Source organism: Bacillus rossius, chromosome 14 (assembly GCF_032445375.1).
Source record: "Bacillus rossius redtenbacheri isolate Brsri chromosome 14, Brsri_v3, whole genome shotgun sequence".
Lineage (NCBI taxonomy): Eukaryota > Metazoa > Arthropoda > Insecta > Phasmatodea > Bacillidae > Bacillus > Bacillus rossius.
Window position 1 is genome coordinate 9,805,808 of NC_086341.1, and position 26,899 is coordinate 9,832,706.

Below are 26,899 nucleotides of genomic sequence, written 5' to 3' on the forward strand. Positions count from 1 at the left end.
CCGGGCGTCACGCATCCCCAGCGCTGTCTGTCCACGACGGAACATTCAAGCCCGTGGTGTGTTTCAGACCCCTTTCTCTGCGATGACTCGGGAACCGAGACGGATCGCTCGGAAACCGAGACGGATCGCTCGGGAACCGAGACGGATCACTCGGAAACCGAGACATATCGCTCGGAAACCGAGACGGATCGCTCGGGAACCGAGACGGATCACTCGGAAACCGAGACTTATCGCTCGGAAACCGAGACGGATCGCTCGGGAACCGAGACGGATCACTCGGAAACCGAGACATATCGCTCGGAAACCGAGACGGATCGCTCGGGAACCGAGACGGATCACTCGGAAACCGAGACTTATCGCTCGGAAACCGAGACGGATCGCTCGGAAACCGAGGCGTATAGCTCGGACACCGAGACGGATCACTCGGAAACCGAGACGGATCACTCGGAAACAGAGACGGATCACTCGGAAACCGAGACGGATCGCTCGGAAACCGAGACTGATCACTGAAACATTTCGCCGTCGCGTCTCTGCTGCTACCACGATGCACGGGAACGTAACAAATGTGCAACCACGACACTAGCGAATCCTCGGAGCGAAGTGGAGACGGTTGGCGAGCGATAGCGGGCGACGAGAAGACGGGACTTCGTGTGGGAGGACGGTGTTGTGTGCGCGGCGGACGAGTTGAGCAGCGCGAGGCAGTGTGACGGGACACGAGGTGCGCTTTGGGATACGGGCAGTAGAGAGAGCCACCGTCTAGCCTGAGCTCAAATGGGGAGAGTGAACAGTGGACATGATAAAGTGTGATTAATTTGACTACATCCCTTAGGCTGTTGCAACGTAACGGAAAAGTGCAATTATTAGTTTTAATTAATTAATAGAGACCGGAAAAATTCGCGGATTCATTTCGTGATAGTCTAGAATCCAAAAACGTTTGCCTTTATACGGCACCAGTGTTGGGCCACAGTTTATCTGAATGACACTCGGCCAATGAAAAATCTTTAACAAAAGAAGTATCGAATCACTAGCGTCCCAGTTAACAGGTGTCACGAGTCAGTAGCCAATGAGCAGATGTAATTTTCCCGCGTGTATAGAGGATCATGGAGTCTGTCCTACAGGTCATTGAAATCGCGAATTTTTCCGGTCTCTATTAATTAATCGGGGCTATCCTTGCCGGACCTGAATTCTCACTAGCTGCAATATTTTAGCAAATTAAATTTTAATAAAATTGCAATATCGTTTATTAGAGTGTAGGCTATATCTTTTTGTCTACAAGATCTCGGTATTTTATTACCTGCTAAGTAATTTATGGTAAAAATAACATTTTCCGGGTGTCTGAAGTGCCGTGGATGGAGTCGTTAAATTTGTCGGGTTTCAGACCGGGTGCAGGAAAACGTCATGATGGTGTGGCGGTGTCCCTTCATGTCCACGAGACCAAATAACTAATCACACTCAACTCCCCCTTTTTTTTCCCCTTTATTTTTTGATACTGGCATTTTGAATGCGTCTAGTGATAATTACATTTGGGACACACGTTCAGTAATTAATGTCGTCGTGATGGGGGCGAGTGTATGTAGAACTGGTTGGAAATTATGAAATGAAACCACAGAAAAAAAGAAGGAACCGAATCAAAAAAAAATTAATTAAAAAAATTGGCTTCCGAGTTGGAGTGACTGCGGTAAATGAAGTCTCAGTGTATGTATTTGGCTGGAAAATTTACTGTGCCAACAAAATAAATTAAAGTAATTTTCTTCATTACGATTTAACATGCAATTTTAATGTCAGTGGCCGCCAAATTTTCTGCAATACCAAACATAAAATAATTTTAATTACAATGTATTTCCGTCGAATAAATAAAAAAAATGTAATTAAAAAGTATATGTATACATTACGTTCTTAAATAGTTAAGTGTGTTTTCTGTAAATTCACAGTGCAATGTAGCCTACGACCAAATATGTGAGTGTTTTTTTTTTTTAAGAGTTATCTAGTTTTTCGTGGATGATTAAACATATTTCTCGTCATAAATATTTATTAAGCTTCATATATAGTAATTTCAATAGATTTTTTTTTTAGAAATACAAAATTTTAATTTAATGGTCACTAACCAAGGGCTACATCTAGTCTCAAAATACTATTTCATTTTACCGACATAAATAAGTGCTTTTTGAGAAAACGTCTTAGCCAGCTATTATCATTAAACACTTTCTTAGTTTTTTATTCAAAGTTTTCAACATTTAAATTCTGAGAAGTAAGCCTACTTATTTAAAAATTCAGTTCTCATAAAGCGACTCTTGGAAATCCATTTAATACCAGGGAACGACTAGTCATTTACCTCAAAGCGAACGTGTGTATGTATGTATATATATATGTATATATATATATATATATAAACCGCACTGTCCGTAGAGATGTAGCAAAAAAGCAACGCGGATGTTTCAACCAGTTGGAAATGCATAGAAAGGAAATCATATCATAACCTAAAGCTTTTGCCGAGAAAAGAGACGGAAAACAAATGTAATGAGAACCCACGGAACCTAGTTTTGCTCCGGTAGAAAAAAAAAGGGGGGGGGGGGAATTCGTCTCCCGCGCTCTTTCATTCTGACAAGGCTGCTCGCTCTGGATGGAAAAAAAAACAAATGTTATTTCGAATTTTGCTGGCAGCGACGGTTTAAATGCGTTCTTAACAGATGTGGAATTTTTCTTCTGCTGAGTTTTACACGCGGAAACTTCTCTTTAAATTACTCGCCAGCTTGAGTCCTACGCGCGTGTGGAAATTGGCACGATTATCTAATGAGGTTTTTCCCGCTTCCTTTTGGCATCCTTTCCCATGGTGAAGACGATGATGGTTAGGGGCATGCAGATTTCGCGAAAAGATTTCGAGACTAGATGAAAGTTAAAAACACTGTAGCACCGTCTGTGTTGCGTGATTGGGTGAGTTTCTCCCAGGTACATATCGATTTGTTACAACACCAATCACAGTGATTCAGTGCGGAAGCAAACGCGTCCTGAGTGGCTCGGTCAAACAAGGCAACGACTTCTCTCGCAGACGGCCGCCAATCACAAGGAAGAAACCACAGATGCGGGTAAACCTTGTTGCAGTCTAATAAGAGTTTTTCGCCAAAAATGCCTGCCCCTAATGATGGGTAGAGGCCGGAAAAATTCGCGGATTCATTTCGCGATAGGCTAGAATCAAAATATGTTTGCCTTTTTACAGCATCAGTGATTGGCCACAGTTTATCTGAATGGCACTCGGCCAATGATAAGCTTTCAACAAAAGAAGTATCGAATCACTAGTGTCCCAATTAACCGGTTACACGAGTCAGTAGCCAATGAGCAGACGTAATTTTCCCTCGTGCATAGAGGATCATGGAGTATATCCTACAGGTCATTGAAATAGCGAATTTTTCCGGTCTCTAATGATGGGTTTTTCGGCCCGGGAACTGTATTGACTCGGCAACCATCTCCTTGGGAAGATGGCCGTGGTATACTGGGCTTGGTGTACACATGCGCATTTGTCTTCAGCCGTATGCAGGAGAAGGGGCGACACGTCTCCCCATACTGGACACGAGGAAGGAAATTGTTCCACTGCTGCAAAATACCGAACCCGACTGAAGATCGAACCCCGGTACACGTGGCTTTAAAGCCAGAAACTCTAACACCACGGGAGAAACTTGTGAACTTGTGAGAATGACGAGGGAGAGAGAGAGAGAGAGAGAGAGAGAGAGAGAGACAGCGCAACAGAGCAAGAGAGAGCAAGATACACTTTTACTAATTGATCCACCTGCGCTTCGCTGCGGCAATCTGCAGACAGAACACTCACAAACACCGCTCATTTTATATATATGTGTATCTGCAGACAGAGCACTCACAAACACCGCTCATTATATATATATATATATATATATATATATATATATATATATATATATATATATATATATATATATATCCCCTTCCTCGTGGGTATGCCACTGCCGTGTATTGAACTAAAAGAATGAAAACTCAACCGGATTTTGAAAATCAACTCGTGAAACAAAAATTTAACCTTGGAACTGAGGTAAACGGTAATAAATACAAACCAAAGACGCCAACTTAGATTAGACAGTTTTCAGAGGGTTTTCAAATTCGCGTTTATCTAACCAAAGACAGGATTAAGACCCGGAAGCGAATGAGGCGTCAGCAGTACAATGGCCGTTGCCACGCAGATTATCAAGAACACGTGATCTAAAATCACAACCAAAAAAAAAAATATAAAAATTAAATCGTGTTTCGAAAAAAAAAAAATCATTTAGTGGTGCAAGCGGACAAAGACACCTTCCCTCTTCTCCCCCTCCAACCATCCTCCTGGAGTAAACACGTACCAAATTTGACGACTTGATGTTTCATATACTCCGCGCTACGCGAACTACATACGCACTTACATACTCCTTTATTAATATCTTTACTAATTTTTTTAAAATATAAATACGCCCATCACTGACCCACTGCCTGGCTCTGCAACACTGTGTTGTACCACCGCGTACGATAATTCTTCTACCTATTCCGCTTCGCGTACAGCTTTTTTTATATGCGTTAAAAAGTGCATTAAATTTTTTAATCAAAATATTATGCCAGAAGTTAAAATGAATTCACTAGCATAAAATTTTAAAAAAAGCTATTTTCATTGCTTTATTACACGAATAATAAAAATAAAACGTAAGGATAAATTTCAATTTGAATCTTAAAATCCAAATATTTTTTTTTATAATTTCATATATACCGGAAATATTTTTATTTGCACAATATTAAAGAAATTGATTTTTGTTAATATTTCGTGTATATTAAATTAAGTGTTTGTTAGATTCCTAATTTTTCAAAGGGCGCTTTATGCACCTTATAACTAACTAGTACTTATATATAAATAGTATATAGATGTAGAGAGAGAGAGAGAGAGAGAGAGAGAAAGAAAGAAAGAGTTAATTAATGGACTAATGCAATAAGAATCGAGTTTTAAATTTGTTCCCCGGCGAAAATGCGCGAGGCAACATCAAAGGCAACGCACGTCTTTGACGGCTCAAAAAAGATGTAGGCCAGTATTTGACATCCACCTACACGAATCACAGGTAGTCGTAAAATGCATCAAGGAATGATTTTCAGATTTTCGGGTCGAAAAATTTCGAAGCAATTTTTTATTTATTTTTTTAAATATTATGTAATATCCAGCTAGAAGCCCGACAGAAAATTGCCTTATCCACGGTTTAACGTTTCGCTAAGATCACGGAAAGCAATAAAATATCATTAACATACAGACCCTAATTCCGGGTAGCTAGCCCTCTGGGCGGATTCCCCCCCCCCCTTTTTTTTCAGCAAAATCACAAAATTTTACAAATTCAAGCTTTATTATCAGTTTTAAAACATCACATCTTGCAACTTAATACTAAGGTTTTTCAAAGGAAGTTTGTCTTTTTTTTCTTATTTAAAATTTAACAAATTGTTGTTTCAGGTTCATACAACTGTTATAACTACCGTAATAAACATGAGTTACTGTAAACTGTTTATTGGTCAACGCGTTTTAAATCAATTTTTTATGTGTTTTGTTTAAGGTCTAACATTTTTAAGCGAACTGCAATAGTTACTATGAACTAAAAATTTTCATTGACATGTATTTTTGAAAATCAAATCATTAGCGTACGTTCAAAAAAAAACCTATTTTCTCCGTCCCTCAATATTTGTTGTTATTCGGTTTTTCTTTTTCGTACCTCAAATTCTCCCGCGCCTCAGAAACTGGCGGTCTGGGCAAAACGCCCGTTTAGCCCGTTTGTGAATCGGGGCCTGTCAACATACGTCTGTAGGCGAACAGTAAACCGAATTATCAGTAACGACTTTCAGGACTCATGACGTCATGCCTTGCACCAACATTCTTCATCGTCGCAGGCGATGCTTCGAACTGCAGAACATTTGCGCGCGCAAAAAAAAACCGCATCCTGAATGTCCCAGCAAAAACAAGGCGGTGGCTTCAATTTCAAACGGCCGCCAATCACTAGAGACCGGAAAAATTCGCGATTTCAATGACCTGTAGGATAGGCTCCATGATCCTCTATGCACGCGAGAAAATTGCACCTGCTCATTGGCTACTGACTCGTGACACCTGTTAACTGGGACGCTCGTGATTTGATACTTATTTTGTTAAAGGTTTTTCATTGGCCGAGTATCATTCAGATAAACTGTAGTCCAATCACTGATGCAGTTAAAAGGCAAACGTTTTTGGATTCTAGACTATCAGGAAATGAATCCGCGAATTTTTCCGGTCTCTACCAATCACAAATAAGAAACCACACGGGCGCAGGCATACCTTATTATAGTCTAATGTGCGTTCATTTTTTTTTCATGATGAATACCTACCGATAGCATTACTTGATAACGAACATTTCTTTCGTAACAACAAAATACGTTGTTTTATTCTGAAAAAAAGTAGTTTTTATTCCTTCCCCCACTAGTGCAGTTCTTTGTATGCTTGGAAGAATATAAGGATGCTTATCGTATGAGACTTGCAAGCAAAAATAGCCGTAAGGCGGGTTTTAACTAGCAGAAAAATAACAAGGCCTGGTTCCAGGATTTTCTTTACTTTCTGCCCAATTTCTTTCTGCTCTTAAGAAGGGTTTCTACCCCCTCTGGCGGAATTTTAATGAAACACAAAGAAGTAAATGTTGGCTTTTTCTTCGCATGGCTATGCACGGAATTCTAAGAGGATAGTAGATCAAACTATTGTTCTTTTATTCGTGTTTTTTTCATCACGATTTTAAATTATTGTTTCATCGAGATGGGTAAATTTTTATTTTATGGTTTTGAGAATCTCAATCCTGGCGTGGGCAAGGAGAACGCAGACGTGTGGTAGGCTTTTCAGTTTTTAATTAGACGTTTGTATGTGAACTTTGTCGTAAAACTCTTAATTGTTAAGATATCACTCGTAAATGCAGTCTTCTCGTCGGTGAGGCGTCTCCACGGGTCTTCAAGCAGGAACCCTATAATGTTATGCCTGATCGATAGGGTCATGCATAATTCGCGAAAAGATTCCGAGACTAGCTGAAAGTTAAAACACTGTAGCATCGTCTGTGTCTCGTAATTGGGTGAGTTTCTTTCAGGTCAATATCGATTGTTACAACACCAATCACAGCGAGTCAGTGCGGAAGCAAGCATGTACTGAGTGGCTCGGTCAAATAAGGCAACAATTTCCCACGCAGACGTCCGCCAATCACGAGGAAGAAACCGCTGGTGTGAGTATAACTTGTTGCAGTCTAATAGGTGTTCAGATTTATTCGCGAAAAATGCATGCCCCTACTGATCTAGCATTGTGCCCGATGGGAAAGTGTTCGATCCTCATTGTTTTAATGAATCACCAAAAAACTCAGGTAGAACGGACTTTCGTTCATAAACAGGCGCCTAAAACACCGATTTCCATATTTCTAACTTCATAAATGACAAACTTCCATCCCCTTATTTTACCCTCATAGGGGATGAATTTAAAAAAAAAATCCTTTCCTAATTCTCGCCTACGTTTTGTGCAAAATTGCGTGCTTCGAGACCCTCTGGTTTAAGCTGTGAGTTCTCGGTCAGTCACTGATAACTATAGACCGGAAAAATTCGCGATTTCGATGACCTGTAGGATATACTCCATGATCCTTTATGCACTCAGGAAAATTACATTTGCTCATTGGCTACTGACTCGTGACACCTGTTAACTGGGACGCTAGTGATTCGATGCTTCTTTTGTGAAAGGTTTTTCATTGGCCGAGTATCATTCAGATAAACTGTGGCCCAATTAATGATGCAGTAAAAAGGCAAACGTTTTTGGATTCTAGATTATCACGAAATGAATCCGCGAATTTTTCCGGTCTCTACATATTAAACATTAAAGACGAAACCATGTAAAGAAACGTGAATAGACAAGTGAATGATGTTCGTCATCAGACACCTTTGATGAATCTGGAGCGGTCTGTGAACGGCGCGACACCCAGCCAGAGGACCGTCGCAAGCTACGTCAGGGGTGTACGTGTGTCAGTGAGGCGGGATGATAGGCGCGACGCTCGCTGGTGCTTCTAGCGCTGTGTCTCCTCTGGACTGGCGCGCAGTCTTCTCGTCGTCACAGGACAACTGCGGAATTTGAGCGGTGACCTTAACATCATATGGCCCAGAAATGAAGATAACGGTGTAATGCAAGTCCCTTAAGTGCTTTCAAAGAATCTGTACCGGTTGTTTTCACGCCTAAAAAATTGCTCTGAAAACACACTTTTTAGCCATTTCAACTCTTCTAGAAATACAGTTAAAAAACTATTAATCCAAAATCAAAAGTACTTTTCGGCCCTCAGCGAACTCTTAAACGATTTTCGTGAGCAGACCCCACTCGGATATCTTGAGTAGTTTTGGAACCGCGTTGTTCGACATGAAGCTCTGCGCACCGTGTGTGTGGCCGGGTAGTAGGCGGGGGCCTTAACCGCCGAAGGCAACAACAATAGCAAGCGTGTTCTTTGGCGTCGGAAAGTGGTGTTGTGAACCAGGGGGGGGGGGGGGGGGAATGGATGCTGGAGCGCTTGCCAAGTCGTTGTGTCGATGGTGAGAGGGGGAATGTGGGTCGAGCTGCTACGAGCCAGAGGGGGGAGGGGGGAAGCCCTCTGCCCGGAACCACTGGCCCGCGTCCAGGCTGGTTACAAACAACGTCGCCTGCAGTTCCCCCACCACCGGGGACGCTTAGCTATTTACCTTCGTGGAGAGACCCTCTAACGGACAATAACAAAAATAGTAAGTACCCAAACAAAAAATTAAGTACCCAAACAAAACAATTAAGTACCCAAACAAAAAATTAAGTACCCAAACAAAAAATTAAGTACCCAAACAAAACAATTAAGTACCCAAACAAAACAATTAAGTACCCAAACAAAAAAATTAAGTACCCAAACAAAACAATTAAGTACCCAAACAAAACAATTAAGTACCCAAACAAAAAATTAAGTACCCAAACAAAAAATTAAGTACCCAAACAAAACAATTAAGTACCCAAACAAAACAATTAAGTACCCAAACAAAACAATTAAGTACCCAAACAAAAAATTAAGTACCCAAACAAAACAATTAAGTACCCAAACAAAACAATTAAGTACCCAAACAAAAAAATTAAGTACCCAAACAAAACAATTAAGTACCCAAACAAAACAATTAAGTACCCAAACAAAACAATTAAGTACCCAAACAAAAAATTAAGTACCCAAACAAAACAATTAAGTACCCAAACAAAAAATTAAGTACTCAAACAAAAAATTAAGTACCCAAACAAAACAATTAAGTACCCAAACAAAACAATTAAGTACCCAAACAAAAAAATCAAGTACCCAAACAAAAAATGAAGTACCCAAACAAAACAATTAAGTACCCAAACAAAAAAATTCGACGGTGGTTTTGCTAATCTATAGGAGCATGCATATTTCGCGAAAAGATTCCGAGACTAGCTGAAAGTTGAAACACTGTAGCATCGTTTTATGTTCCGTGATTGGGTGAGTTTTTCTCGTCAGGTACATGTCGACTGTTTCAACACCAATCACACACTGAGTCAGTGCGGAATCAAACGCGTCCTGAGTGGTTCAAGTCGTCAAACAAGGCGACGACTTCTCTCGCAGACGGCCGCCAATCGCAAGGAAGAAACCGCTGGTGCTGGTATACCTTGTTGCAGTCTAGTAGGTGTTGAAGTTTTTTTTCGCGAATAATGCCTACACCTTCTAATCTATCTTAAGAAATTTCGATAATTTTTTCCCCCCTAGTAAATTGTACTCGGGTCTGTTTTATAGTTGCTTACAGTCGAAATTCCGGTGGGATCGTGAAATTATTCGTGGCTATAAAAGCTTTACAAGGTTTTTTTTCTAATACGAAATCATGAATTGAATTTTTTTTTTGACCAGCACTTAACGTGCTAGTAAAATTATAATTTTTCCTTTTGCCATTAATGTTTATATTTTGGCAGGACACTAGACAAAAATCAAATCATTATCGTACGTTGAAAAAAAAGTTTATGTTGCCCGTACTTCAAATTTTTTTGTTATTCTGTTTTTCTTTTTTCGTACCTCAAATTCTCCCACGCCTCAAAAACTGGTGGTCTGGGCAAAATGCCCGTTTAGCTTGTTTGTGAATCGGGGCCTGTTAACATAACGTCTGTAGGCGAACAAGAAACCGATAATGAGTAACGACATTCAGAACTCATGACAAGAGACCGGAAAAATTCGCGGGTTCAATAACCTCCAGGATAGACTCCACAATCCTATGCACACTCGGGCAAATGCCAACTGTTCATTGGCTGCTGACTTGTGAGTCGTCTCGACTGGGTGGCCTGTGATTCGACACTTATATGAGTGAGGGTCTCTAATTGGCCCCCATTCCTCTAGATTAACAGTGAACCAATGGCAGAAGCAGCACTAAGGTATAGGCCTAATTATTTGAATTTTAGCATAACATGAAATGAATTCGCGAATTTCTCAGGTATCTACTCATGACGTCATACCTTGCACCAACGGTCTTCGTCGTCGGAGGCGATGCTTCGAACTGCAGAACATTTGTGTGCAAAAAAAAAAAGTAAAAAGTAAAATTAAGGGACCGGAAAATTAGTAGATTTATATTCTAATGCAGCGATTCCCAAAAAGGTGGTCCGTGGCAGGGTCACAGGGGTTTCATGATTCAGGACGAACGTCATATAAATAGTGACCGGAAAAATACGCGTTTCAATGACCTGTAGGATATATACTCCATGATCCTCTATGCACGCGAGGAAATTACGTCTGCTCATTGGCTACTGACTCGTGTCACCCGTTAATTGGAACACTAGTGATTAGATACTTCTTTTGTTGAAAGTTTAACATTGGCCGAGTGTCATTAAGATAAACTGTGGCCCAATCACTGATGTGGTAAAAAGGCAAACATATTTTGATTCTAGCCTATCGCGAAATGAATCCGCGAATTTTTCCGGTCTCTCCTTTTAAAGCAGGCACAATTACTGTCAAATAACTTTCTCTGAAGGAGCTGGGGTTTCACCAAAAGAAAAGTTGATCATAGGGTTCCCTGGCCGAAAAAAAAAATGGGAACCGCTGTTCGAATGCCAAAGTGAATAGATAATTTTTTTTGTGTAGTTATGAATTATATTAATATATTTTCTAAACCATCAGGTAAGCTGCTTGAGATTAGTTGGACACACAAAAGTAAGTACGTTTTTTGGCAATGCTAATGATATCACGTAAACGTAAACGTAAACGAATGTGAACTAAACTCCGCTAAATCGTTAAATTTGCGGGAGGCAGGAAAAATAGTTAACTAAGATTGATAACGTAGTACGAAGATTTAGGTTTGTGAGCTGTGACAACATAAGTCTTTCTCTATCTTTCTCTTTTTTTCCTTTCTGTAACGTTTGCATCCATCATAAAGAAAACTCTGCCCTAGATTAAGATATGTTCTTTAAATGATTCATTAAATGGGAAATTTCGGTTTAATTTAATTTTTTTAGACACACTCCATTGCAGTTTTGCACTGATTGTAATGGGAAAAAGAGTTTCAAGAATGCATAAGAAATTAAAAAAAAAATGAAAACTTAAAACCACAGAGATCAAGCCTAAATCAGCTAGTGTCGAACACATGGACACAGCGATGAAACTGAACAGGTATTACGGACAATACAACGACGGAAGCACAGACGAACACATTCAAACTTTAACACAGAACACACATTCCGACGGCCACAGTGGGCTAACAAAGACGAGACAGTTTCAAAACGCAGACAAGACAACAAACCTGGTCAACGCAGCAAACAAACGAACACAACGATGAAAATAATCTGGTATTAGAGACAAGCAACCAGCGAACACAGGTAGGTTTTCTGTGACAAGAAATTGGTTGTCTGAAAAGTCGGTTTAGTTTAACGTGACGTCATAACAAAACACTGATGAAATGAGTGCATACTTTATGAATAAAATTGAATCATTTTTATTTTAATAATAAAAGAATAAATACTTGAAATTATATTAGTAATCAGCTTTTTAAAATGCAACCTTTATTGCCGAAATTTTTGTTGTAATAAGCAATGAAAACCACATTAACTTTTCACTTCACTTTATAAACAGTCGAGTGGAAGAGAGATAGATGCGGCGCAAGCGTACAATGAGCGCAACGGGACTCAGCGTAACGGAACAATGTGCGTAACGGGACACTTTTTCGTGCGTGCAGCCGGCGTTCATCGATTTATTAGACGTTGTCACGTAAAAAAGTTGCGAACGTTTCGGGAACTGGCATCTGTTCCTGTCGTTAGGTGCAAAGAGACTGATGTCGGACACTGGGAAACAGAGGGGTGTTTAGAATTAGGGGATCCGGTCTTTGTTTGCATGCAGGGCCAACAGAACGAGGTCTCGTAGAGCTCTAGCAAACCGTATGTATTCGGTACTGAGTAATGGGTGCGCCGTCTAGTACACTCTAAAAAAAAATTTGTACTTTTACAAGAGAAATTCTTGGAAACCCTGTTGCCAAGGATATTTCTTGCAAAACTACAAGGCAGAGCCTTGCAAAATCGCACATGGTACAAAGTTCTGCCTTGTAGTTTTACAAGTAATATCCTTGGCAACAGGGTTTCCAAGGATTTTTCTTGTAAAATATACAAAAATTTCTTTCAGTGTACCGAGTAACGAAACGTTACACACGAATGCATTTCGTTACTCGCATTTTTCGTATGTTTTACGCATGCGTGCGCTTATTCGATTTATTTAAAAACGTACCTTACAAAGAACGATGAATGTTTATTAAGTAAAGTATAATTTGGAATTCGTCGTCCAAGTTTTTTTACTGTTTATTAAAGGTATTGTGTGTGTAGACAAAATTTTGAGTTTGGAACAGAAACAACGTAAGAAAATATTTTCTGCAAATTAGAAATATGTATGTTTTTGTTTTTTTGTTATCGCGTATTTTCACGTTTTTTTTAAATTCTTATCTTAAAAGAGATAATATAATATAGCCGCTCTAATTATATTTAATTGTTTCTTGGTTAACAAAATCTGTTAATTATCAAATATTGTTAATTGTTTATATTTGATTTATTGTTATTTACGCGACGTCACACTGTACGCGTACGCAATACGACTCGGTTCGTTGCTGTAACATAACATTTGCATGCTATGTAGTATCAGAAGTAACGAGTAACGCAACGATACGATAGTAACGAGTACTAATTGTTATAGTAACCAATACATGCGGGTACGCTTTTTTTCGTTACTTTTACACCTCTAGAGTTCACCCCTTCCCCGCTTCCCAGCCGTCCAATCGTTCACCGCACAGCGTCGCTTATCTCGAGACTCCCACGCCCGCCAAAGAGTGATTGATCTGCACAGACCCGGGATATTCGCGGAGCACACCTGATGACGGACTGGTCTCCGTGGAGTTGAGTCCCTTGCGAGCATGTAAGTCGGCATATCGCAGGGTGAGATAACGGGAGCACGGTAGGTTTCGTATGCCACAGACCTGAACACTCTAAAAAATAATTTGTACTTTTACAAGGGAAATTCTTGGAAACCCTGTTGCCAAGGCTATTTCTTGCAAAACTACAAGGCAGAGCCTTGCAAAATCGCACATGGAACAAAGCTCTGCCTTGTAGTTTTACAAGTAATATCCTTGGCAACAGGGTTTCCAAGGATTTTCCTTGTAAAATATACAAAAATTTCTTTCAGTGAAAAATTCGCGGGTTCATTTCGTGTTTTGCTAAAATTCAAATAATTATACCTCAGCGCTGCTTCTGCAATTGGTTTACTGTTAATCTGGAGGACTGAGGGCCAATTAGAGACCCTCACTCATAGAAGTGTCGAATCACAGACACTCAGTCGAGACGACTCACGAGTTAGCAGCCAATGAACAGTTGGCATTTGCCCGAGTGTGTAGAGGATATTGGAGTCTATCCTGGAGGTCATTGAACCCGCTAATTTTTCCGGTCTGTACGTATGACGTATCAGTTGCCGACGACGATTCGGGAACTGAAAGATACTGCTGCTGTCTCCGTTGAATCGTCCAGGAGTTGTTTGCCCGTTTATTACATACACTGTGAAAACAATCGTGCAAAGAAATTCTTTGGAAACAAAAGGACTACTTTTTAAAATCAATTCTCTGGAAAAGTAGGCCCCTAGTGGACAAATATTTTTTTCTCCATGTTTACAAACCTTTTTTAAAAGCAATTAATTCTTTGGAAACTGAAGCATGTTTAAAAAAAACTGTATAAACAACCGTTTATTTACAAAGAAATCCTTTGGAAACTATTGGCAAAATCATCCCCCCCCCCTTTTTTTTAACAATCCTGTAAAAACAATTGTAAATTTGCAAAGAATTTCTCCGCGAAAAAGTGGCCAAATATGTTTCCTGATTGCAATACTGTCAAAAAAATTGTAAAATTACAAATAAATTATGTGGAACATAGTGGCCCAATATTTTGACCGTTTACTTCACCTAAAAAAAAAAAAAAAAAAACAGCTTTGAACCTGATTTGCGACAAGGAATTTCATTAAAAATACCACCCATCGTGTTAAAATTCATTAAACAGTTAGTACTTTTAAAGTTACCCTTTGGCTTTGTGCACTTTTGTTCTCGCCATCCGCCACAGATGGCAGCACCGTGGTTACACATTTCCGTTCCGTTTTAGAAAATGACTCACACCAAATGCCGTACACCGAGGGCTAAGATGTTACACATAAAAAATAATAATTTACAAATGAATTGTTTGTAAACCGATGACCGAATACTCCGTGGAACAAGCGCGGCTCCAGAAGGGGGGCGGTGTGGGCGATAGCCCCTCCCGAGACCAATTATATTGATTAGTGTATATTTATGTTTACTTAAATATTTAATTTCATACGTTAAACTTTTATCTCATCAAAAGTTGCATGGAGCTACTAAGGTTCTGTATTTGAAACCTGTAATTTGTAAATAATATTCCGAGGCCAATATCTGACCACACTTTCATTTTTTTGCAACTACGACCTTTCTTTGTGCGATAGCCCCTCCCGGAAAGTCATCCTGAAGCCGCCTTTGCCGTGGGAACTAATTGGACCGAAGTTGTATTCCAGATGAAAGGCTACCAGCACCGCGGGTTATTGCACGTCTAGCCGACTCCGTACACAGTTGACCTCGTCGCCTGACCTTCCTGCCTCCCCCGGCGGGGAGGAAGGGTGAGGGGGGAAGAGCGGGAAGTGCCGGCCAATCACGTGCTCGTCTCGCTCCGTCGCGGCCTGAGCGCGCGCGGTTTATAATTATCCCCGTCCGCCCCACTTGGCCCACCTCTGCCTCGGCGACCCCGGGAGACCAAAGGATCCCGCCCTGTTAAGGCCCCCGCCTCGTGTGTCAGTGAGGCGGGATGATAAGCGCGACGCTCGCTGGTGCTTCTAGCACGGTATAGCCTCTAAGCGCAAGTCTCTGAACTGGCGCGCATTCGTCTCGTCGTCACAGGACAACTGTGAAATTTGAGCGGTGACCGCAACATCATATGGCGGAGAAATGAAGATAAAGGTGTTATGCAAGCCCCTTAAGTGCTTTCAAGAATCTGTACTGATTGTTTTATGCCTAAAAATTACTCTGAAAACACGCGTTTTAGCCATTTTAACGCTTCTAATAATACAGTTTAATAACTTAATCCGAAATTAAAAGAACTTTTCGGCCCTCAGCGAACTCTTAAATGCTTTCCGTAAGCAGACCCCCACTCGGATATCTCGAGTAGTTTTGAAATCGCGTTGTTTTTTCCGTGTGTGTGCCCGGGTAGGCGGGGGCCTTAAACTGGAGTCACAATGACGCGATAGGCCGTACAGCGTTCCAGCAAGACAGACTTTAATAGCGTTTTGGTCACAATACCACGACAACATTAACCCAATGATTTCTGATTATACTATTATAATAATTTTTAATATAGTATACTAATTACTATTATACTAATTGAAGGTGGTTTACTAAAAAGTTTTTTTTTACTTGAATATGTCTTTAAAATTGCTTCCATAGTGGGAGGCAATTAAAAAAAATGATAAACAAAATCGGGAGATACAGTCTGGTGTTTCAGCTACATATCTATCATCTCCATCCAAAAATTCAAGCACACCACCGGATAGCTAAAAGATCAAATAATTCGATACGCCAAGTTATGACTGTGACGCATCGCGCGCGGTTGGAGGGGGAAAGCGCCGCCATTTTGAGGTCATTTTTTGCTGCGTTTCGAGATTTTCCATTTAGTATATAACTTTTGACTCGGAGAAGCTACAACGTATTTTTTTTGTTTCAATCGTCAGCTCTCGTCGAAATCTATCGATTGCATATGTAAAACATTAGTTTAAAATAGTTACAGTGAATATATATGGTGTTAAAATAAAATAAAAAAATAGAGTATTTTATATTTTGCATGGAAAATATTACCTGTTAAGTATACGTATTCACGTACATAACACGGCCGTGTCCATGACACAGCCACACCCCATTTTTTTTGACGTGATAACGTCTTATAAATCGATGAACGCCGGCTGCACGCACGAAAAAAGCATGACTCATTGTCACGTTCCGCCTGAGCCGAGCGTGCAAGAACCGGCCAACCACCGTGCGAGAAAATCTTCTATAATATCAAATAGGTTAAGGCGGGCTTTTTAAAATTAGCAATTTAAAAAAAATTGATTTACTTGTCCAATTTCATCATTTCAAATTAACAATTTATTGACGTTGATTTGATTTCAGCTTATTTCTATAACTTATTGTTCGTGATTATATTTAACACAAATTATTTAAATTAAATTTGCAAAAAACTGTAAATAATATTTGAAAATTAAAAAAGTATACAAATTTTTTCATCAATGTTTTCGTATGACGTTATCACGTAAAATTATCGTCCGTAAACCGACTTTACAGACAACCCCCCCCCCTTTTTTTTTAATGTTAACAAGCCGGACAGTGTGGCGACAGTGGTCGCCGTTCACTCTGTGCTGAGTCCCAGCGCGAGACAGTCCACTGAGTGGACACGCACCACAATGCCGAAATACCACAACGCCGAAATACCACAACGCCGAAATGACAAATTGACCACAACGCCGACAGCTAGAAAACTGCTGTGTACCACAACGCCGAATTACCACAACGCCGAAATACACTAACGCCGAAAAATGGCATTGCAGGACTGCCACAAAGGTTAGGTTAGGTTAGACTATGTTAGGTTAGACTAGGTTAGGTTAGACTAGGTTCGGTTAGGCTAGGCTAGGATAGGCTAGGTTATATTACGCTAGGTTAGGTTAGGTTTGACTGTGGTATTTCGGTGTTAAGGTACATTTAAGAAACACACACAAATTCATTCAGTTGTTATTTCGGCGTTGTGGTACACAGCAGTTTTCCAGCTGTCGACGTTGTGGTCAATTTTGACATTCGGTCTTGTGGTAACGACCCGTCTTACTGATCCACGAGTGACGGTGTTGTGTGTGTTGTCGCTTGTTGCAGCGGACGGCGTGACCTACTCGTTCGGCGTGTTCTACGAGCAGTTCCTGGTCTACTTCAAGGAGAGCAAGGCGGCCACGGCGTGGATAGCGTCCATCCTCGTGGGCGTCACCCTGTGCTCCGGTGAGCCGAAGGGCTTGTTTGCAACGGCGCGCGGGCGGAGACTGACCCTTACGGGATCAGCTCGGCAGCGCTGAGCTCTTTCCGCGCGACCAATAGCTAGGGACCGGAAAAATTCGCGGGTTCAATGACCTGCAGAATGAACTCCATAGTTCTACGTACGCTCGGTCAAATGCCACACCCACTCATTGGCCGCTGTCTTGCGAGACGTCCCAACGTAGCAGCCTGTGATTCGATAAAGCTTTGGTCGGGTGTTTCTCATTGGCCCAGAGTCATCCAGGTGAGTTGTGAATCAATAGCAGAGGCAGCACTGATGTACAACGATTTGTATTTTAGCCTATCGCGAAATGAATTCGCGAATTTTTCCGGTCCCTACCAATAGAAGCCGAGTACTTGAATGCGGTGGAGGCCATGTTTGTTTATCTTCTAAATATGCTGATTAAAAAATTTAACTACAAGATTATCTAGTGTTCTATTATTACTTTGTGGTTTAACTTTATTATAAATGTAAATTCTGCCCGTGCTACTCTTGAAGAATAATACCTATGTATATTTTTTTAAATTAAATTAATATTTCGTAATTTGGAGATACAATCTGATTGGTCGCTATTTGTTACGTTACCGTGCTTTGTGGAAGCATAAGAGTTAGGATCAAATCAACTTTGTCCAAAAAGAGTTGGTAACTTTATCACATAGGCAAAGTGAAGAGTTTTTTTTTTTAACCTGGCACAAAAGCAGGCGTCTCGAAAAAAAATACATTTGCGAATAAATATTCGTCTGACGGTGGAACTGCTTTGGCAATACTTCAATATCGTGCCGCATATGATGAGAGCATGATTAAAAATAGTTCTTACGCCCGATCGTGCATCTTCGGTTTTTTTGTTCATTGTAAATGTGTTGATAAAAGGATACTAATGATCAATTAGGTTAAGTTAGCTTCATTATAAATTCTTTAAAACATTGTGGACGGTTGATTTGGTTAGGATGGCTACATTAAAGATACGGATAAAGAAAAGCGAGCATGAACAACTTGGGGGAACTTCGGGTTTTGGCTCTCTCGTCTGTGAAAAGAAGGCTTGCCTCCCCCCCCTCCCCTCTGGAAGTGGTGTCGCCGCAGAGAAAGAGGGCGGGAAGATGGGAGACCCCACCGCGAGCGCATCTCGCGGTCGAAGGAGTGCGCGTTACTTCCGCCAGGAGCGCTGTCGTCGGCTCAACCGCGGAGGCTTCTTCCAGCTCGCTGGTCCCTCGGCTGCGAGACGAGTCACTCAGAGAGAGCCCGTTCTTTGCGACGGCCGGCATCCCCCCCCCCCCTTCCACACCACCTCGAGGGTCCCTAGGGACGCTTGTCACGACAACGACTACAAAAGTCCACGCACGCCTCTTTGACTGAACGCATTTTCTCTCTGAAGGTGGGTTCAGTCCATTCGTCCGCTGAAGTGGACAATTTGTGTCTCGATGATGCACGGAGTTTATTGAAACTTTGAATTTGCGGGTTAAGGTGTACCCACGTCGTACTTTAAGGCTGTGAAGTAAACACATTTTTAAAACTTTTATTAACTATTATAAAATAATTATACATTAACATAATAATTATAGTATAAGATTATTACCACACAAATAAAAAGTTTAATTATAATAAGAAAAAAATTAAAATTAGGTATATCATAGGATTTGACAAAGTGTGACTGAAAGGGTTAAGAATTATAAGCTTGGCCTGTACGCCGACGAGCCTAACATCCAGTTCATGATTGAATTAGTCGTTTTTAATTCAAGCCAATAAAAAAAACGGGCGGAAAAAAAAGAAGCCATGTTATTTAAGTTGGATTTTTTTTTCTGTTCACGGGTATCACCCGTATTTTTAATTGTGTTTCGGATTGTAATCGTTGCCGATTGGTAATCTGTGACATTTTTATCCATGGTTAAATTGGTTATGTGCCTACTTGAAATACCGGACCACGTAGCTTTGATTAAACCTAAAGATTGCAACATTTCAGCTCTAATCTCTAATCAGATTCGAAGATATTTCACTTTAATAATAAATACTAGTTCATGTAATGCTAATATCATTTATTCCAAGCCACCATAAAATGGCTTTGCAGTAAGAAACATATTAATTAATTGTAAATACGTATTTATATACTCGTGTAATAGCAAAAATTAACTGGAAACACATCAAAATTATTAATTTCTGATATCTTAAAATAAAATATATATTACAATCCGAGCTTTGTTTTGATTTCTGTGCTGTGTTCTTCTAAGTATTTTATCATTTCTTAAGATTTTGCAAGTAATTCCGTATTTCCTACTTCTTTCGTACTTCATAAACTGCTTTCTCAACAAGACATTATTTCCCACCAACAACACATTATACTGCCCTCTTATTGGCGCTTCCCTTGGTTCTTAAAAAAACATATAAAATTATAACCATCTCTGTTGAGTCTTAAGTGAGCATATAATTCGCACACGAACCGTCATAGTTCCTACACGACAATCATAAACCATTCCATTAGTATACATAGAGTCATGTTAATTACACGACTAATTTTGGATTTTCAGTCGTAGACCCACTTTAAAGTGCATCCCAGCTAACCCAAAATCAATGAATAAATTAGGGTTCAGGGCGCAACAAACAAAACAACGCAAAACGCAAAAAAAAAAAAAAAGTTTAATAGCGACGTTTTCAAATATTCTATTTATAAACCGTGCATGACGCTAAAACGCAAGGCGAGCATTGGACAATTTTCAACTCCTTGCGTTTCGGCTTGCGTTTCCGCCTTCTATGTTTGAAGAGGAGTGTTCCGAAAACGTTTAAAGGCGCAGACGTTGTAGAGGGCCATGATGTTCATTTCATTACAAACACAAGTTGTTTTCACGTGTCAAAACTTTCACACAGTATAAAAAAACTTTGAAAAAAAATTTTTTTAACAATTTCATATGATTCCGTGATAAACATTTGCCATAAGATGAATCCTGGGAAACAAATCTAATTTTTCTACTGTTTTACAATTTCAATTTGCAGGAATGGTGGCGTGTTGCGACTTCCGTGCTTTATACATAGGGACAGTGTTTTACGGTGAATTGCGATGAAACCGAAGTAACACCTAAAAGCATGCCTATACACCGGATAACAGCGAAATGCAAATGGATACTCCAGAAAACACCAAATGCAACTAAAATCATGAAATTAGTCAGCATTATTCATCCAAACTTAACTCGAATCACAAAAAAAAAAATTCAATATATTAAATTCAATGATTGTAATTAACTTAAAAGATTGTACCAAAACGTATGGACTAAAAAGATAAAACAAATTTTTACGTTCTTTTTTTTTTTTATCTTGCAACAGTTATTAAGTAGTAACACATTTTTACCCATTATTTAGGGTAATTTTTTTTAACACAAATACTTGCATATTTATTTTTATTGTTCCCAGTATTCGAACACGCTTATTATAAATTATTATATTGTAAAAGGACATCGTTATCAGTCCAAACTACGCATTTTTATGAAATAAGAATTATAAATCATTTAAGTGTCATATTTGTTTAATGATACGCTATCTTAATGAATAAACAGTATTCGTAAAAAAAACACCGAAATCTCCTGTTTTAGAAATGAAATTGGCCTAAAACTAAAACTATTTTATTTTTAAAACTGAAAGACTTCCAAGTTTTCTGTGGTTTCCTTTTCAAATTTTGGCTTCGAATCAATCTGTGTAGTGTACCTAATACCTAAAGATAACAGTGACAGATTACTTACTACAAATAGTCATTGGCTTCTAGTATTGAGTTAACTTTTGGGTTTTACCACAACTGTAATAAAATTTTCAATTGACGGTGTGTTATGGCTTATGAAAATCTCACGGCATAGAAAAAGTCGCATATTGTGTGAATGACGATAATATAAAAACAATAATAGAATCTGAACCACTTGACAGAATTCGACACAGCTAGCTTTGTCGCCTATATATTTCCATTACGGAGACATAATTGTACAGAAATAGTCAATACAGTTTAGTGTATTGTTTGAAAAAATTGCAAACGATATTTTATAAATTAAGGGCTTGAAATAAAAAAATATATAAAACGTTGGCTGTAAAATGATTAAAACCTCACAATAAATTTATTTCTAAGATTTTAATATAGGGGTATTTCTTATGTGGTGTTAAAAATTACACAGCCAATTTTTTTCATGTTTGTTTATTTCTTAGTTTAAATCATTATTTTAAAAAAAACAGTTAATTGCCATTTTGCACACATGTTTATGTATGTATGTCTTTCTTACCGACTTGGCATGTGTGTTTCATTCTATTTGATGACGTTAATATTTATATGTATATATGTATTTTATGTTTTACAAAATTTACTTACAAATTATCAAAATTATATATATATAACGTTTGGCTTTATTTTCTAAAAAAAAAAATAATTTCTTAAATTTACATTTGTGAAAGCTGGCGTTTTTTTTAATTATTAGTGCAATGGGGTAATTTTTGATGTAATACAATTTCCTTGGACATACGCCTTTGCAGTTATGCACTGTTAGTTACTTCCGCGGAATTATTGTGCTGTCGCGGTTGTGTTTGTTGTCCGCAACACCTACCCGTTCAGGTTCATCGTTGTAGTTTTATCTGTTTTGACATCAGCCTGGTTTTAGGGCTTGTTCTCTGCGGGTTTATTATGTTTTCCCGTGACGGAGCAGAGCAAAAAAAAAAAAAAACTCTGCAACGGCGTTACGTCCGAGGAGTTGCGCGTGTCGCGGGTTGTCGAACTGTGCGGGGAACGTTAGGGCTTAAGGGGCCCGCCTCGTCAGGGGCGTATCTGTGTTAGTGAGGCGGGATGATAAGCGCGACGCTCGCTGGTGCTTCTAGCGCGGTGTCTCCTCTGGACTGGCGCGCAGTCTTCTCGTCGTCACAGGACAACTGTGAAATTTGAGCGGTGACCGTAACATTATATGGCGGAGAAATGAAGATAAAGGTGTTATGCAAGCTCCTTAAGTGCTTTCAAGAATCTGTACTGATTGTTTTATGCCTAAAAATTACTCTGAAAACACGCGTTTTAGGCATTTTAACGCTTCTAAAAATACAGTTTAAAAACTTAATCCGAAATTAAAAGTACTTTTCGGTCCTCAGCGAACTCTTAAATGCTATTCGTAAATAGGCCCCACTCGGATATCTTGAATAGTTTTCAAATCGCGTTGTTTTTCCTGAAGGTCTGCGCACCGTCTGTGTGACCAGGTAGGCGGAGCCCTGTCTGGTCAGCTGAGTGAGGTACGGGGCTGAGGCGGCGACTGTGCTGGGTTGGTGGCCCCAGCCGCTGGTCATTGCCTAAGCACTAAATACCCTCCCGATCAAACAACAGGGAGCGATCCCTAACAGTTCTGTTACACAGAGAAAAAGTTTTTTTTTTTAATCAAAAAAAAATATTTGTTTATATATGGCGAAACAAATATTTACTTGGCGGTACAAAATATTTTGTTTAGCTTAACCCAACCCCGGTAAGTAACAAAAATGATATGTTACACCCAACCAAATATACAGTTGAGTCAACAAAATCATTTTGTTGGGTCAACAGAATCTTTCCTACTACAAAACATTTGTTTGAATTAACAACATATATTTATTTCGCCATTACAAACATATATTTTGTAGAGGCAAACAAATTTTTCTCTCAGTGTACTTAAACACCTCTGGAAAGTTTAAACAAGAGAGCTGGAATGTTTCCCCCACCCTGCCCTGATAGGGCGCACATGTGGGAGGGGAACGGGGGAGGGGAACGGGGGAGGGAAGCCTTCATTTCACAGACGAGAGAGCCACGCCCGAAGTTCCCCGAAGTTCATGCTCGCTTTTTCTTTTTTCCGTTCTATCTCATTGTATAAACCGGCGTGGCAATAAATTTTGCGGTCGATCAGGATAGGTTAGCTACATTATAAATACTTTAAAACATTGTGGATGGTTGGCTTATATTAGGTAAGTATAGCTACATTAAAAATACTGTAAAATAATTTTATAGTTGCTTAGCAAATAACTTTTTAATATGTAACTATCCAGGGCTAGGAAACCGTTTACACGATTACACAATATCTTTAATGTAGCTATCCTAACCAAATCAACCGTCCACAATGTTTTAAAGAATTTATAATGTAGCTAAACTAACCTAATTGATAGAGACATGCAAAATTCGCGGATTCATTGACCTCTAGGATAGACTCCGCAGTCCTTTAAATACTCGCGGAAATGACACCTGTTCATTGGCTACTGACGCGTTAGACGTCTCAACTAGGCTGTCCGTAGTTTGGCACTTTCTTGGTTTAGTGTTTCCCATTGGCTCACAGTTCCCCGGATAAAACGTGGACCAATCGCAGAAGCGGTACCAAGGTATAGTTGTTTTGATGCTAGCCTATCGCGAAATGAATCCGCGAATTTGGCATGTCTCTACTAATTGACCATTACCCATTAGTAGAGACCGGAAAAATTCGCGAATTCATTTCGCGATAGGCTAAAATACAAATCGTTATACCTCAGTGCTGCCTCTGCTATTGGTTCACAACTCAGCTGGATGACTCTGGGCCAATGAGAAATACCCAACCAAAGCTATATCGAATCACAGGCTGCTACGTTGGGACGTCTCACAAGACAGCAACCAATGAGTGGGTGGCATTTGACCGAGTGTACGTAGAACTATAGGTCATTGAACCCGCGAATTTTTCCGGTCCCTACCCATTAGTTATCATGAGTTACGGTGAACAAAAAAAAACCGAAGATGCACGATTGGGGGTTCGGCTCTCTCTCGTCTGTGGGAAAGAAGGGCGAGAACGCCGGGCCGTCGAGGTAAGGAACAGTCTGTGCGCGGGGAACGAGCGGTGATGTCTGTTCCCCAGGTCCCATCTCCAGCTCGTTCGTGAACAGGTTCGGGCTGCGCGCCGTGACCGTGGCGGGCTCCGTGCTGGCCAGCTCGTGCCTGGCTCTGAGTGTGCTGGCGCCCAACGTGCTCACGCTCTACTTCACCGTGGGCCTGGGCACAGGTGAGCGTGAGCGTGGGGGCTTCCTTACCTCCTCCTCCTCCTCCCCTCCTCCTCTCCTCCAATCCTGCCTGTCCGCGGCATCGTTACCACCAGCTTTGAACATATATATAGAGTCCCGGAAATTTCGCGGATTCCTCTGGCCTCAGGATATAATTCAAAGTTACAGGCGTGCTCGACCCATGTTTACTTTCCCATCGGTTGATTTCTTAGCGAGAACATTTTTATAATTGTTATTTGGCACTACCTGATTCGCTTACTTCTCTCCTAGCTGGACATCGTTGACTCACGGTCGTAGAGGGGCGTGTCCGGATAACTGCGGTCCAATCATGAACACGGTGCGACAGTGCGGAGGTTTGCATTCTAGCTTGCGACTAAATTAATCCGCGAAATTTCCGTGGTTCTAAATATATATACTGTGTAGAAGTCGCGAGTGGATAGGATTCACTCTACGTTTTTTTCAGGAGCGTACGATGAGCAGCTTGGGAACTTCACCGCCTGCAGTGCGCTGCCGTAACGCCCTGTATCGTCTTTGGTTGTTATTTACACGTTAGAGCGCAGCACTGTCGCCTCGCTGTCATTCCCCCCGAAACCCCCCACCCCATCATTCACAGCAGCTCAAGGTCGTTCAACGGGAGTTTGTGCTTCACGAAACTGTAGGGATGAGAGGTGGGGTAGAGGGTGGGTGGAGGACAAAGCATGTTTGAGGGAGGGTGGGGAAGAGGTGTTTGAAGAGTTCGACACTTGTCCGCTAGGGACCACCACGAGTCGATGCCCTAGAGATGGTGGCGATCGCGGCGGTGAATTAACCAACTACCTCAAACCGTATTAGAAATTTTAACCTGGGCTGGCGACTTCTATACAGTATATATATATTCAAAGCCAACCAGGGTGTCCACAAGGAAAAAAATATTTCGTACCAACTTAGGAGAGAAAAAAGTACTAGATTAGAAAAAAAGTACTAAATTATAATTTGTTATGGTTTTTAACAATTTAGGAAGTTTATTATGACATTGCAATGCTCGAACTTAAATATCACACCACACACACACATACATTCCATAGTTTTTTAAAAATAATTACGCTTAATAATAAAACATATTGGAGTTACAATGATGTTATTATATTCAAGAAAAATGTACTAGATCTGTACTAAACCACTAAAAAAGTTATAAATGTACTAGATCTAGTACGAAGGTACTAACTGTGGACACCCTGGTTACCACTTGATCTTTGATCTGTGTCTTACGTGATAACGTCTTATAAATCGATGAACGCCGGCTGCACGCGCACGAAAAAAAAAATTGTCACGTTCCCGCCTGAGCCGAGCGTGCAAAGAACCAGCCGACCACCGTGCGAGAGAAAATCTTCTGTAATATCGAACAGGTTAAAGGCGGGCTTTTTTAAACTAATTGTTCGTGATTATATTTGAACAAATTAATTATTCAAATTGAATTTGCAAAAAATCTGTAAATAATATTTTTAAAATTAAAAAAAGTATGCAATTTTTCATAAATGTTTTTCTTATGATGTTATCACGTAAAATTATCGTCCATAAGGCGACTTTACAGACAACCCCCTTTTTTGTTTATGTATTTAGGTCTAAATGGTTTTGATATGCGTGGTAGCGGTGTGGCTGTCTGGCCTTTCAGCTTGCGGTGGGTGTCAAAAGTTAAATATCGAGACAGTACACAGGATTACGTGAAACGAATAGGTAATAAAATAAAATAAAATAAAAAACACCGGAGCGCCGACGAACATAGTGGAGGGAGACGACGACGGAACAGCTGCTCACAAGAACAGTTAATACAGACGGACAAGCCACCTCGGACAACTCAACGACGAACAGACGAACCCAACGACAACCCGGAAAACACAACGACAATAGCACAGAGAGGAACGCAGCAGGCTTTCCTGAAACAAAATATGTAGTTGCAACTGTTGTCCGTCTGCATTTGCTGTTCTCGTTGCAAACTTTCTCGTCGTGAGCCTTGTGCCGGAATATATATATATATTTTTAGAGCTGTAACAAACCGTAGGTATGTATTCGGTACTGAGTAACGGGTGCGCCATCTAGTACCGAGTAACGAAACGTTACACACGGCTGCATCTCGTATCTCGTTACTCGCATTTTTCGTAGTATGGAACAGTTCACTTGCAGTTCTACACTTTACCTATTAAATCAAATTAAATTTAGAATGACTTAAAAACAAGTCTGGTTAAAAAAAAAAATACGGAAAAGTGAAAAAAAAATTTCACTTTACGCAGT

At 40.1% G+C, this 26,899-nt stretch overlaps 1 protein-coding gene across 2 annotated transcripts in view; it reads left to right on the top strand.

Annotated features, from left to right (window-relative positions):
• Positions 1-26,899, top strand: part of LOC134539120 (uncharacterized) — a 100,092-nt gene that overhangs the window by 47,420 nt on the left and 25,773 nt on the right. For both annotated transcript variants that reach the window (XM_063380860.1, XM_063380861.1), the window contains exons 2-3: positions 17,494-17,613; positions 24,490-24,633. In XM_063380860.1, coding sequence (XP_063236930.1) covers positions 17,494-17,613; positions 24,490-24,633 — 264 coding nt within the window. The remainder of the gene's footprint in view (positions 1-17,493; positions 17,614-24,489; positions 24,634-26,899) is intronic.